Genomic DNA, 14,354 nt, shown 5'->3' on the forward strand with positions numbered 1-14,354 from the left:
TCGTGTAGGAACAGCCACGCTTGTGAACAACACTGTGTGCTCACCCAAGAATACACTGAATGCACTCTCATCTCTGACTCCTGGCGGTCAGGCCAGTTCAGTCTCCTCTGAGCACGTGGTAGTTCACGGGTCTCTGGCTGCAGAGCAGGTGCTGCGCATGGGGGTCGAGCCTGGTGTTAATTCAGACTGGGCACTAGTTTCCAGTGTTAACAGATGGCCAAAACACCAAAGAGCAGCCACCACTGCTAGACTGGCACCTGCTACTGGTACTGCTTAAAGAAGGGGAGGGGCTGAAGTGTTGTCTTCCATTTTTGGGGAACAAGCAAAGGGAAGCCACACACACACACAACCCTCCCAGGTAAACTGAAACTATTCAAGACTTACTTGATCCGAGTCAAGTGTAACACGCAGACCTAGCTTAGTCATTCCATCTTCCTTCAACAATTTAAGATGAGGACAGAGTGCTAAACAGAAAGCCTTTGCCACATTTTCAGTCAGTCTGCTGTGATCGGCCGGGTCACTCAGGCCATTGTGTTGTTCATCGTTTTCCAGGAAAAACACCTGACGGAAAGTGTTAACACAAGACACAACACTTGGCTTTTGCTCAAAATAAGGTTACTGAGATGCCATTTAAACTTTTAACCAATGAAGATTAAAGCAGAGCTGCTCAGGGACAACCTGCAACAGACCCTGAAGCCATTCCACCCTGGAGCAGGGGCGTAAAAATCTTCAAAAGAAAGATTTAAATAGTCGTGTTCTCCAAACCCTTTCAGTGCAAGTCAAAAGCCTCCTTACGAAAATTCACTAAGTATTGCACATAAGTTTTAATAAAAACCTGCTTTCAAATAGACATTAATTGCAGAAAATTAATTTTTAGTAGAAGCCATCCCAGCCTGATGTTTTATTGTTGTCACTGACCTGTCCTCTGCTGAGCCCACCTGACCCTGGGAGAAAAGGACAGCAACATGGCCAGCGGCAGTGAATAACTCGGTTCCGCCTGGGCAGGTTAAGTGAAACACTTCCAGAAATCTAACATCAGCTTTTGCGTGCTGGCAGAGGCGCAGCCAACATCAGCCATGCAAGAGTTTCTTAATGGAGCAGATACTCCAAGCGATTTATGCCACAGCACTCTCATTCTAACTTGCAACGTTTTACAGAAGGCAACTGAAAATAATGCTTTTAAAAAAAATAACTATTAAGATTTGTCTCTGTTCAAAACAGCGATGTTAATGCAGTGCAGGTGAAACCAACTGTTACCTTTGGCAACACCGTGAGCGAGTATTCCTTTGCCCCCCACTTTTAACAACCGCAGGCACCAGAGGTGGCCGGTACTGAGCAGGCTGTAGAGGCTGGCTGTGACTGCACCCGGAGCTGCACAGCAGTGATAGGATACTTTATTCTCCATGATCCCATATTGGATCTTTCCTTGCAGTTAGGAAAGGTAATTCAGGTTTGTTCTGAAGAATTTGCTGTTTTCATTTTGTCGAGTAGAGAGAGGAGGTCAAAAGAAGACTACGCTGTCGTTGCAATCCTAGAAATGCCAGGTGTTGGTTTACATGCAGTTCCGTTTGACTCACTCACCTCCGTCCACCGAATGACCTTTCCATTTGCCTTGTACTCTGAGCCATGAAATATCTTCACACTTGTTATAGACTCCATTGATTTGCCATCAATAGGGCTTACAACACTGTAAAAAGGAGGGAAAGGGGGAAGCTCTGATTAAGCAGGAGACACGAGCTGAATCATTGAGACCATTGCAAAAAAGAACTGTGTGGGGATCAAAGGGCTGCTCCTCTGCTACACCTGAATCCTCCAATTGCCTCACTGCTGGTTTCCCCACAACTGAATGTTCTACAGTTTGAACTGCTGCTACGGGGGTGTAGCAGCTTAACGGGGCGTAGGCCAAAACCAGCCTCGGAATGGGACTCCCCAAAGGCTTCTCTCAGGGTGCCAAAACCAGCCATCTTGATCACAACTGCTAATTATGACGATGGTGCTGGGCCTGGAGCTTCATTGCGAGCAGCCTTTCTGGAGTGGGCTCCTACTGGGCTGAGCAGGAGGGAAGAGCTGAGAGGAAGGGCCCTCCTGCAGGTTTTCAACAAAGCTTCAGCCCAGAGATAAGATCTCGTACGGTGCTAACACAGCAATGCGGCGTTGCATACAGATTTGATTTTTATTCATGTGTAGCCAGCAATACCTGAAATTCTACTTACACGGCCCAGAATTTAATTGCACAACCCAAGATTGACCCAAAGAGCCTGAAACTATGGAAATACCCTTCTTTCTAGATGCCAATTCCTTAAGTGTTGTATCCATCACAACAGCACTTTACTGCCATGAATACTTCAGCTGCTGTATACACATTTCTTATGGTTAAATTCTCAAAGAGTTTATGTTCATATGTTCACGTGATGGTGTCCGTACTGTTGACGTTCAGCAATTTTATTTCCAGCACTAATTAATGCAAAGAGAGCAAAGTGACCACAATATGCAGGGTTCAGCACTGGGTGTTGGAGCCAGATTAGTGGCTTCCAATAACTGGATATTGGCAATGGCAAAAAATCCATAGCATTGACAACTTTCTAAATTGATGCTCCAAAGCTCTGGCATTGCAATTCCATTTTCATTACATTTAATTCCATCTTATCACTCAAAATAGAAGCACAGACTTGTAATCCCTATTGATTTGAAGACTCATGCACCTTATAAGATCAATTAAAACTTTTAACAAGTACAGTCAATCAGTCGCCATTCAATGTCAAGCAATGATCGCTCTTCTATACTTACCCCTTACTAAAGTTTTTATCGTCTTCTACCCACTGAATGTGAACGTGTTCCTGAGGATCTTCAGCATCCACTTTACCACAAGTGATGGTGAAGTCTTTCATCTCTCTCAAGGCCTGCCTCAAAGAGTCCATGTTCTCAGCCGTTATCTGGACCATGACTCCATCTAGGGAACCAAGAAATCCTCATAAGCCAAGATAAGCCACACTGAACAGAGCTTATAAAGAAAAAAAAAAATCTTTCTTTTTGCAACAGAAAGGTTAAAATTCTATTTTAAGCATCACAGGCAGCAACACTGTGTAAAACCACTTCTGAACTCCCAGATTTCTAAAATGCACTGATGAGCCCTAACGAGGGAAAACAGAAAGGTAATGTGAAGTCCATCTGCCAGGCAATCAGCCGTAGGGATGGCCTCATTAGTTTGCCTTCAAACCTTGACACCTGCTCTAGGCAACCCTCAGAAGCCCTGTGTGATGCCCCCTCCACACAACTATCGCCTCCTTCTGCTCAGGAAGCAGCACTCCAGCAGTGACAGGTTTGGGGAACTCAATACTTGCCCGACTGCGGCAAAAGATACAGAATGTGGACTAGATCAGTCTAAATGTCTGCAGAAATAACTCCGGAAGGATACACTTACCCAGTGTACAGGCTCCTTGCCTGAATCCACCTGTACTTCCGTCTTGCACCAGACCACCAATTGAGAGACACAGACTGGTGTAACGAGCTACAGACACTGACTTACAGGGAGACGGCTGCTTTCCAGCCCTGGGCGACCACTCGCCTGGGTGACTGCTCACCCCGGTGCAAGCTCTCAAGCTGCTGCAGCTTCAGGAGTTCCTGCTCATCAGCAGAGCTGTGCGAACCAACTGCACATGTGGGCATCTTGCATACCTCACTCACAAACCATAAGGAGCACACTCAAAACGCTACTGTCTGCATTGTCACATCTGTGGAGAGGATAGACTACAAAGTTCTGCAGTTCAGCTAACAAGCAATAACAGCTTTCAATCCAGTGTACAGTCTTCATTTATTTCTGTGATATGACAACTGGTAACAGAAAAACAAACCGAATCAGAGGGGTACCAGCTCAACAATCTCAAGTTGTCATGTTCTTGTCTGCCCACATACAAGCTCATCAAGAACGCACATTCATAATCTTGCATAATGCAGAGCTATTTGGGAACAGAGTGAGTTTAGCAGTGCTTCCTCTCCTGGTCAATGGGTTACACATTCCATATTTCTTAGGCTCACAATCTCCTCATTCAACCCAAACAAGTAAACTGGCCACAGGCTCACAAGCCATGCATTTTATGTCTTGCCCTCATTTTCTGGTGTCCCTGTTCTACAGCATCTGGACAAGTTCCTCCTCATTAAAGGAAACAAGGTTTTCAGGGGGCTAAAAAGTAGGGTAAAGCTGAAGCAGCAGCCTGATTCAAATGTCCAACCTGTAACAGCAGAGCCCTGATAACTACAGAGCTGAGCCGTGTTAAGATGGAAACAGTGTGTTTTAAGCAAACAGTTCAGTTCTTACCTTCTACTATACTGGATTTGGCAAGGTAGCCTGAAGAGGATTTTAAAGCTCCGCTGAAGACAAAGAAGCTGGCACCAGTCACTGCAACAACAACAATATGTGTGATTTAGTGAGGCTTTCATCAAAGCAATGCTTTACACAAGAATCAGGTATCATCCAGAGACATGATTAATCTAAATCAGGACACGTGCTGCTTAGAATTATGGTGAGTTTAACGCATACCATGGGCTTGGATATGAAAGGGGCAAATGACCCAGTTATTTTCTAAACTGGATAACAAAATGAGTTTTTGTCAACCTCAAATGTTCATACTTCATCCCTCTCACTCTCCCCACACACACCTCTAAGTTTCAGGACAATGAATTTAGGGTAACCAAGCACATAGTTAACTTCTAATTGTTCCCACAGAGCTGGCAAAAACTGTGAGCAAGGTGCTTATGGACCACACTGTAACACCAACCCACTGGCAAGGCCACAGCTCAAAGTCATATGATTTAAATAAAAATTTTCTTAAATGACCACTAAGCATCATGAAACTCCTGCTGGAAATCCCTCTTCTTGTCTGATATGTAAAATGAACAGAAGTCAGAGAAGGCCATCAGTCCTGAGAGACATCCTGTGCCTGTACACCCACTGGAGTGACTGGGGATACTTGTAAAACATAAAAGTTGGCCTCTGTCCTGCTTGTTCTCATTTGGAGATAGTGTAATAGAAATGTCTTAGCCAGATACTGCCCCCAAAACCACAACCTTTAAATTCTCAGCCCACTGCTGCTGCAGCCTTTCAACCTACTCCACCAAAAATAAAGCCTGGTAATGAGATGGTCAAATCGAGGTGAACACAAGGAGTTTCTTGAAGGTGCATTATAAGAACATTACTGTTGTTGGTTATTCCTATTTACCGTTCTCTCATCCTAAACCTAATCTTCCTCCTTTCACAGAGCATAGGTCAAGCACAACCCCACCTGTAGTCTCCAATAATGCCAAAGACAGCTCTCATTATTAATGCAGGGATGTTGCCTAAGCCAGTTACAGCATGGTGACCTCTGGCGTGCCACCAGTCTGAGCTGCACTGTGCAGGCCGTGTTGCCATATTCACAAGGGCACAAGCTGTTACGCTTTATGTCTGCTTGATCTATGAAGTTGCTAGAACATCTCTCAGACAAGTTCAGAACAGCGCCATTGACCTAGAGAAGCGTGATGTGGACTGCACACAGGACATAAACCATGCCTTGTGCCCCCTGACATCTGAGATCATGGATTCTGCAAGGGGAATAAAGCGCTAAGGGGGTAAGGGGCAGGCAGAGCAATGTGTTAGTATTCCTCGGGTTGCATGTCTATCTCACAAAGCTGTGCATTCAGTAATGCCAGCTGTCAGAATTATTTTCTCTGAGTGTCTAGTAGAAGATCAGTGAAATGCAGAGAAACCCAGTTCTAACCAATTCACAAAGCCACACACTGTAACAGCAAAGAAGTCACACAGAGCACTAGAAGGGAACGGCCTCCTCATGATCCCCAGTTCTCACCCTTCCTCGGCTGATTATGGATGCTGATGGCCTGTGTCTGGTAGTTCCCGTCATCGTTCTGAACACACACCAGATGCGAGTCCGCTTTCTCGTTGAAGCACGCTCCCCCTGCTAGAACATGCTCGTTGGATTTGTTCATGGCTTTCATCATCTGCAAACAAAAGGGTTTACCATTTCTACGCTGTTCATCAAGCGCTACCATAAACAGGTGATTCTTGGAACAGTTTAATTGGGCTGAGCAAGCTTCTCGACAGTGCTTATGTTCTCATGTCAGAGTTTAGCACTCAGAACCATAAACTGCTTTTGAAAAGAGATGCTCTGAAGTGCCAACTTTTATGTAATTAGGAAAAATGGTATAAGGGTAGCTGAGCTATAGGCTGCAAAGGGTGTTCTCTCTAGCTGTTTTAAGAAAATAAAGTCGCTGAAAAAAACATTAGAAAAACACTGGTAGGAAATATCTGGCTTGCTGACACAACTACAATTGCTTATGACATAAAGCATAAATGCTGCCACTGCAGTTCAGTGCTACACTGGCACGCAGACTTGTGGCACTTGATCCAGGTTCTGCTGAGACCATCTGATGTCTTTAGTGCCTCTGTGCTTCACCCACATGACTCCGTGAAACTGGGATCAATGTCTCCATTTTGGAGACTTTTAAAATAGGTCTGAGTCATAGACATTCAGAAACAATTAAATTCTCTGCAAAGGGGGCCTCCAAAAAGCATCCAAAAGCATTTGGGACCTACCTGCCCTTCAGTTTGGCTGATTATCATCTAACACACACCTAGCTACATGCCTTGACAAAATATTCTTGTCAATTATACAGCTTCTTTCCTTTCCCCCCCCTTCCTCTTCATAAAGGCTCAGACTTTTTGATTCAAAAAGAAAACCAAGGGAGTCATCTACCTCTGGACTTTGTTTCAAAACCAAAAATTATATGTTTATTTTTTAAAAAAAAAGCTAATTAAATTACATGCCTACCCAATGAGAAGGAAAATGCTGAATTATTTGACATCTCTGAACAGCATGCATACTCCCATCCTCTGCTTCCTGTAGCTGATAAGCAGGCACGCTACACATCATCCATTTGTCTCTCTCAGTCTAACATAAAACCTTAATTATAGTGTCAGGAACATTAGCTGATGCTCACTATTGACAAATGAGCACAGATGTAATGTTTGGGGAGGAAACTTAATAAAGAGTTTGCATCAGACAACAGTGTATTTCATTATCTCCTTTATCATGTTGTGTTCCAGAAACAAGATTTTAGCTCAAGAGTAGCCACCTTTAGGGAGCCCAGGAGTTGCTGTTAGGATCACAACAAACACCTGGATGTGGCAACTGTTCTTCATCACTAAGGCAACTAATGAAAAAGTGACAGTCACCCTTGCTGAGGGACTAAACAGGCAACTAAGTAGCACTACAAACTGTAGAAAATTAAAATAATTTTGGAGATAAAAATACGTATTTAATAGTTAAACTACATATTAATATCTAACTGGTTAATTACAGTCTGACTTCTCCACATTTAATTAATCCATGAGATTTAAAACAAATTTTTCAATTTCTAGACAGTTTGAGTGGCACTCTTCTAACTAAATACTGTTTTCCATGAGAAAAAAGTAAAGGTCTTGTGGTTTAATTCATCTTAATTCAAACTGTACTCGGATGAAGAACCTCTAGTAATTCAATCTTTCAGCTCAATTGCAAGCAAAGTATTAAATAAATAACATTTTCTCCATTTAAAAAGCTGAATCTGTGCTTCACACTGGAAAAAGAACCCAAGATGCAGAGATTTTGCTAAGCTGCCTAACACGGGCATTTCCTCTCAGCCAGCTGGTGAGATGTCTAATGCAGAACTGACTCTCTAACACACTTGGAAACATCAGGCACAGCTACAACACAAAACAGCATCTTGTGTGCCAATCCTTATTTAATTTAGGCAGACTTTACGGACCTTTTCATTTTCTCACAACTGCATCAAGAATTAACATATCTTTTAACAGACCATTTATCTTCTTGCTTCATCAGTTTCATCTTTTTTAAATCTCGCATAAGAACATTTTTTTCCTTTTTTCTCCAATTTCTTTATTCTCACTGTTATTTAACTCAAATTCTTCTTTCAGGGAAATTCTCTCTCGAGATAAAGCTGTATACTCCTTAGATATTACAAGAACTTCTCCAAACACCACTTTGCCCAGGAGCTTTGCTCTTGCCCCAAATGCTGATTGGTTTCAAACCACCACATTAGTCCCCTCTCTTCAGACAGATCACAACATCAATCACCTTCTCCATTGCTCTCTTTCATTATTGTTCAAATACCTTGTCACTTGGCTTTCTCAACAGTACTAAATCCTAAAGACGTGATTGATTTTTCTCACACCAGAAATCAAGTATAGAATTCAGATACTGAGAGATTTAACATAAAAAAACCAGCAACCCAACAGATACTAATAATTGCTGCAAGTATGCACAGACAACATGGATTAAAAAAAACCACTTTTTCCTACTAGTTTACCTCAAACATAAAGTTTGTCATCTTATTTGCTCAAAACAAACCAGTATTTCTATTACTTACAATTACACTTTATGTAAACATTTAAAAAACTGTAGAGAAATAGTTTAAGAGTTTAATTAATACTAAATTAAATGGCATTTTCCCAGTGGAGCCACCCTTACTCACTCTCAAAACATGTGTACATCATGCATTTATCTGCTTGGGAGGCAGTTTTCCTTAGTGGTAGGGAATAAAATAAAATTCGTTTTGATCCCAGGTCTTCCAACAACAAAGAAACAGTACACAAATGTATTTCTTATAAGCCTTACCTCATTGTATCTGTTGCTCGGAATTTTGATGCTGGTTTTTCTGACTTCCATATCAACCACTAAACCTTGGACCACAGGCAGCGTATACTGGTAATTTCTGAAGTCCTGGTGATTAAAATAAGTTGCTAAAAGTTAGGCATGATGTTCATTATTAACACTGGAGGTTTCATAACTCTCTCAGTGACTACTAGTTAGCCCGTTAAAATAACTGTAATCAGTGACCGAAGTGCAGGGGGGGGCGGGGGACATCACAGCTTGTAACCTACATAATCGAAATACACAAACGAAAAACCATCATCATGACTGTTAGTCATTTCATTGATTTCCTTACATCAAAATTAATGTCCTCCAGCCTTGAATGTCATCGTTGTGTGTAAGAAAATTTGCTCTCTGTGTTCTCTTACGTTACTGGATAGAGTTATTCGTTTTTCTAGCAGTGAGTGAGAAATCACTTCAATCATGCATTGAAGAGAGTTTTCTATATTGAAAATATTAACAAAGTAGGAAGAACTAATAACTTCACTTCAGTTGAAGTGCTGTATAATCAGAGAGACGTGACTGCACACTGTGATGACCTAACACTTCTGAGGAAGACATTCAAGCAACTACTGCACTTGTTTCCAGATCCAAACATCCTCAGGCATTCATGATTTGCGTGTTGATTTGAGTACCTGGTTACAATTCACTTTATTGTTGAAAACTAACACCCAATATCAGTATCAGCAGGCAGATTCACCCAGACCCCTACTATTTCCTCTTGCTACCTTCTAAGCCTGCCAGCTGCTTTGTGCAACAGAAGTACTGTTCTTCCCACACTGATCCATTCACACTGACAGAACACGCAGACTCGGTCTCAGCACTTACTGCAAGAAGGTTCATAATCGTGTGTCCAGTTTCTCCAAACAAAGGCTTCCGAAATCTGACACTAAAAAGTGGGCATGGATAAACTAGGGTAAAAAAAAAAACACAAAAGATCAGATTCAACTTTGCATAACCAAGATTCTGCAAAACCAGACCCAGATACAATCTCCTCAGTTGAATATGGTAAACAGGAGCAAAAGAAGAGATTGGAAGGAAGACCAGAGTTCAAAAAGCAAAAGGGAAGACAGATTTAACATTACAATGCACCTTACATGTGTGTCATTAATCCTTGCCCACCATGCTAGAAACAATAAGAATTACGCTTTCAAGTGCCACACCGCAAGACTGAACCTGGCAATCTGGACACAGAGTGCAAAGATGACCTTTCTAAATGCTTTTCTCAGACTACTTCTTGGAAATGGCTTCTCCCTTTCTTATGACCATTCTGCTGCTCTCCACTAGAACTTCATAATCTTTCAGCTCCTGTGGTTGACACATGTGACATTCAGGTGCTAATACAGATTATTTCATTTTTTATGTCCATGATTTCATAAAAAAGTAGCAAATTCTCTACAGTAGTACATCAAAAAGAATTAAAAGCACATTTACAGCCTGTCAGCAATGCAAAATATCTACATTCCTTGGCTGACATAGCCACACTTGTAAAACATCTATGATGCAATTCAAAGTGCAGTGTATAGATCTGGCTACACTACATTATGTTGCAGCAGAAGCCACAGCAGTGCGTGAAACGTGACTCGTGCAGTAATATGTAATGCCAAGGTTTTCTAAACGCATGTTTGAAGGAAGGTTCCTAAACTGTCCTCGGGTAAACACTCAGCCTGATTTCCCAAAATGCTGCACATCTTCACAGTTCCCAGGGTAGTCAGAAGGGGCTGCAAAATGCTCAGAATGTTTGAATAACATCATCAGGATTTCCTGACAGAAATAAGCTCTAGCTTCTGCACACTGATGATCTGGAAAGCATCACAACCCCTACACACATACCATACAGCTGACCAACTCATGCGCAGTGTCCTCAGGCACCAAGAAGTGCTGAATTCCTCGTGACTGTCTCCCTGGCTGCATACAGCAGTCCATCTACGTCCCAGATGCACTGAATTCCCTGCACTTAAGCTCAGCAGACATTTTCTAGACATCTAGCAACCCGGAGCATCTGATCTGCTGCACATTCAGCAGTCCTGGACCAATGGCCAAAGTCTGACAATCCCAAGAGAAAAAGAGGATGCGCCCAAGGAAATCTAGGACATAAACGTAACCCTTTCTGAGATGGGATTGAGGAAGTAATCTGCAGTCTCAACCGTCACAGCACAAGTGAATATGCCTAAATCCAAACCATGGCTATAGAAGGGATTCAAACCCCAGCTTCCCAGCATACTCAGAGCAGGTACTTCTGCCTGTGAATATCAAAACATTTCTGCGCTAAGAAACAGATGTCGCATCCAAAATATGAGCATCTTTCTTTGTTGTTCTAAATGTTGATGGGAATGAACAGTCTGCTTAAAAACCTCATGGATACACACAAAAACTTACACACCTTTAACTCTAATGTTTCTTCGGTCAAGTTTAACCTTACAGTCTTCATCCTGAGAAAGCAAATTTTGAAGATTTTCCTTTTCCTCTCCAGTAACTTAAGTATTTCATGAAAAATTCCCAATGTTAGCTAAACATCCCAAGTTAAATTTTCACATCCCTATAAAGCATATTCTAAAATTGATTTTGTTTAAAAGTTTAAAAAACAAAAAAAAACCAGATCATTTTCAGAGTAATTCAGAGTTATGAGCTGTGTCAAAACAGCAGATGAACAAGACAGAAAATTTTGCCCATCACAGTGGACAGACTTCAAATAATCTCTTTGCTCCAGTGGTGGCAAATGTCTTTTGAAAAACATTCTATCCTAACTTTATGCTAATTTCTTGCTAACTGCTAAGATTTTGTTCAGGTGAAACACTTTCCCCAGCCTATTTGTTAACAGCTGCAAGAGAATTTTTGCAACAAACTGCCAGGTCAGTTGACATATTGTTGTTATTCTCTGGAAGATGAGTGCAGTTTTAGAAACCTAAAAGCAAACCTTCTTTCATTTCCGCATGGAAAGAGTTTAACACCTCAAATGTTCCCCCTTGTCCTAGCTAAACCAGCTAAACCAGACTTGCTCTACACACTAGTCTATTGCAGGTCAGAAAGTGAACTACAAGCAGCTGCTCAGAACTAGGTTTGCCTCCACAAAAATCATCCTGATCAACCAGCACAGCTGTAAAAAGGTCATAGCTCATATCACAGCCTCAGTACTGCTGTTCTGTTAATTGGATGTGGTGTGGAACACAATTTTAACTTGCCTGTTTAAACTTCTGTGGCTTTGATAGGTAACAATTTAAGGCTCTGTGTGTGTGCTCTAAACCAGAATATATTCTCCTGCAGAAGTAATTGCAGCCAAAAGAAGGTATATTACTTACGTCTGTATTCAGCTCCAAGTCTCAACATCAGCCGAATCGGGAAGACTTTAGCCCAGGGAGTCTCCCATTTCTGAATGAGGATGCCAAACAAATACGGTGGGGTTGGGAGCACCAAGTCTTGTAGGGACTGATACGTAGCTGCAACGTACAAGAACCCTCCATGTTCTTTGCTTCCAAGGAAGCTCTGGCTGAAAAAGGAGTGTCCCAGGTTGCCCACAACGTTACCTATGAACAAAAACACTCATTACTTCACTAGATTCAAAGCTATATGAAGAATTTAAAGAGTTTTTCAGAAGGAGTGGGAGGGAACATACTAAACTCTGCTTCCTGAAGCACTAATGGCTATTAATCACACAAGAAACAATGTTTTGCCTCACATGAGGGCTCAGGTTACCACCTGTGCAAAAGTGCATAATCTGTTATGGAATAACTGCTGTAGACTAGAGGCACTAAAGCCATGATATCTCTGGGTGATTCACCTTTGGTGATCCATTTTGTAGGAACACACACACATACCTTCATTTCTGCCCCTGACTGAGCCATGCCTCTAAGTGTTACCAGGACAGTGTGTACAGCCACAGATCTAGCACCAATCCTGGGGGAGCAAGGAAGGAGACCAGCCTCAATAATTTCTGCATTTGCCTGTTCATGGCGATCTGCTTGTTTCAAATAGCAGAGACAGTGCCATGGTGGGTATGATGCATCCCAGGGATGAGGAAGGATAGCTCAGGCCAGTATCGCTGTTAAGGAGATGGTACCTGCAACCGCAGCACCCAAAAGCTTCCTTTCAGTGACCTCCAGATATTTAAGGGGTTTCCACTGCAGAAGCTGCTGTTGACTGAAAGAAACTTTTAGATCCAGCAGTGATTAAAGAGATGTGCACCCAGTCAAAGGACTGATGCCCGCTGGTTTTCCTTCCATTTAGGCAAACCACTGGGGTGCCTTCTCAGACACATATTGATATCTGGGTCATTTTAAGAATTACACAAATGAGGGTTTATTGAATTAGTATACTTAATGTAAAACACAACTGTGAGAGACACTGGGGAGAAACATCACTGATTTTTACTCACATTTTTATTCTTTGATGCTCTTAATTTCCAAAAATGTTTACACTGGAATGGCTGACTGAATCTGAATGGTGATTAGATTATTATAGCATCCAACATAGCATTTAACACTGAAGCAAAGAACCATGGTGTGATTCCTTTTATCAAATGACAACAACAGCATGCAAATAATGTACAGAACAGCTGATCACAATTCTCCATAGGAAGATGTGGGTATTAATAATGCTGATTTGCTCTCAAAGAAAAACACAAGTAATTTTAGAGAGCACTGTGTGGTTGTTCACAACAACTCGGGAGGAACTGCATGGGCTTAAGGCACTCCTGCAGGGCCCCTGGGCTTCCACAGTATTCCCAGGCTTTCCACCTGCAGACAGAGACTGCTAAGTAAGGGTTTCTGCTCTTTCTCCACCCTGTCATAATGGAGTATTTGCATTTGAATTCAAGGCAGTGAGATGCATGTCTCCAACATCAACTGGGCACAGTAAACAGAGGGTTTCTCCCTTTCACAAACAAGAGACCCCTAGAGACACAAACACTATGTTGTAAGTAAAACATGAGTCACAGAAGTGCAACTTTGACAATCCTCAGTAATACAAGTATGATCTTCCAAATTAAGCCTTCTCTATTTTCATACAGCCTAAGAATCACACACAAGCATTTAGAAATGCAGGAAAAATAAATACAGTAGGTACTGTTTTGGCCACCAAAGGCAAGGTTAACCAATGAGTCCTTTCAAGTCTGTCCTTTAAACTGAACCCCTATGAAAGTCCCAAGTCATAGAAACTCCCCATAAAGCCATCACCAGCAAGAGAACAACAGAGCCACTCCTACTCACACTCTGCAGATGTGGCCATGCTACTTTGCATCCCTCCAGGTCACACTGGCACAACCACCACCCACTACTGTTTCCTTCATGTGACCTTGGGATCTCCAGCTTTATATACAGCTACTGGCAGGTCTGTAAACAAAAGCATCCTCTTATGCTCCAACTAACAAATAAATTAATGTTTTTCCCTGCTATTCAAATTTGTGCACGCCTTAGTGGAATATTTTTGTCTTGTACCCACAAGATGCTGCACAAACTAAGTTCTCAGGCTCTCTGTTAAAGGGCTACAGGCCTCGGCAGCCCAGGCACTCCATGGCAGGGTGTGGCTCATGCATAGCCTTCCACTATACTGCAAAGCTGACTTGTCATTTTACAGATACACACAAGCCAGAGCCGGCACCATCAACCCAGATCTGCTTCCAGAACTGTTAAAATGACTAAAATTTCTATAATGCTT

At 42.1% G+C, this 14,354-nt stretch overlaps 1 protein-coding gene across 4 annotated transcripts in view; it reads right to left on the bottom strand.

The window, feature by feature from the left end:
- The window catches only part of ZFYVE9 (zinc finger FYVE-type containing 9), a 70,375-nt gene that overhangs the window by 2,770 nt on the left and 53,251 nt on the right, over nt 1-14,354 (bottom strand). For all 4 annotated transcript variants that reach the window (XM_054072752.1, XM_054072751.1, XM_054072754.1 and 1 more), the window contains 8 exons: nt 12,002-12,226; nt 9,531-9,613; nt 8,667-8,771; nt 5,841-5,991; nt 4,316-4,396; nt 2,788-2,950; nt 1,582-1,687; nt 385-561 (listed from right to left, as the gene is read on the bottom strand). In XM_054072752.1, the coding sequence (XP_053928727.1) occupies nt 385-561; nt 1,582-1,687; nt 2,788-2,950; nt 4,316-4,396; nt 5,841-5,991; nt 8,667-8,771; nt 9,531-9,613; nt 12,002-12,226 (1,091 nt within the window). The remainder of the gene's footprint in view (nt 1-384; nt 562-1,581; nt 1,688-2,787; nt 2,951-4,315; nt 4,397-5,840; nt 5,992-8,666; nt 8,772-9,530; nt 9,614-12,001; nt 12,227-14,354) is intronic.

This window comes from Cuculus canorus, chromosome 8, assembly GCF_017976375.1.
Source record: "Cuculus canorus isolate bCucCan1 chromosome 8, bCucCan1.pri, whole genome shotgun sequence".
Lineage (NCBI taxonomy): Eukaryota > Metazoa > Chordata > Aves > Cuculiformes > Cuculidae > Cuculus > Cuculus canorus.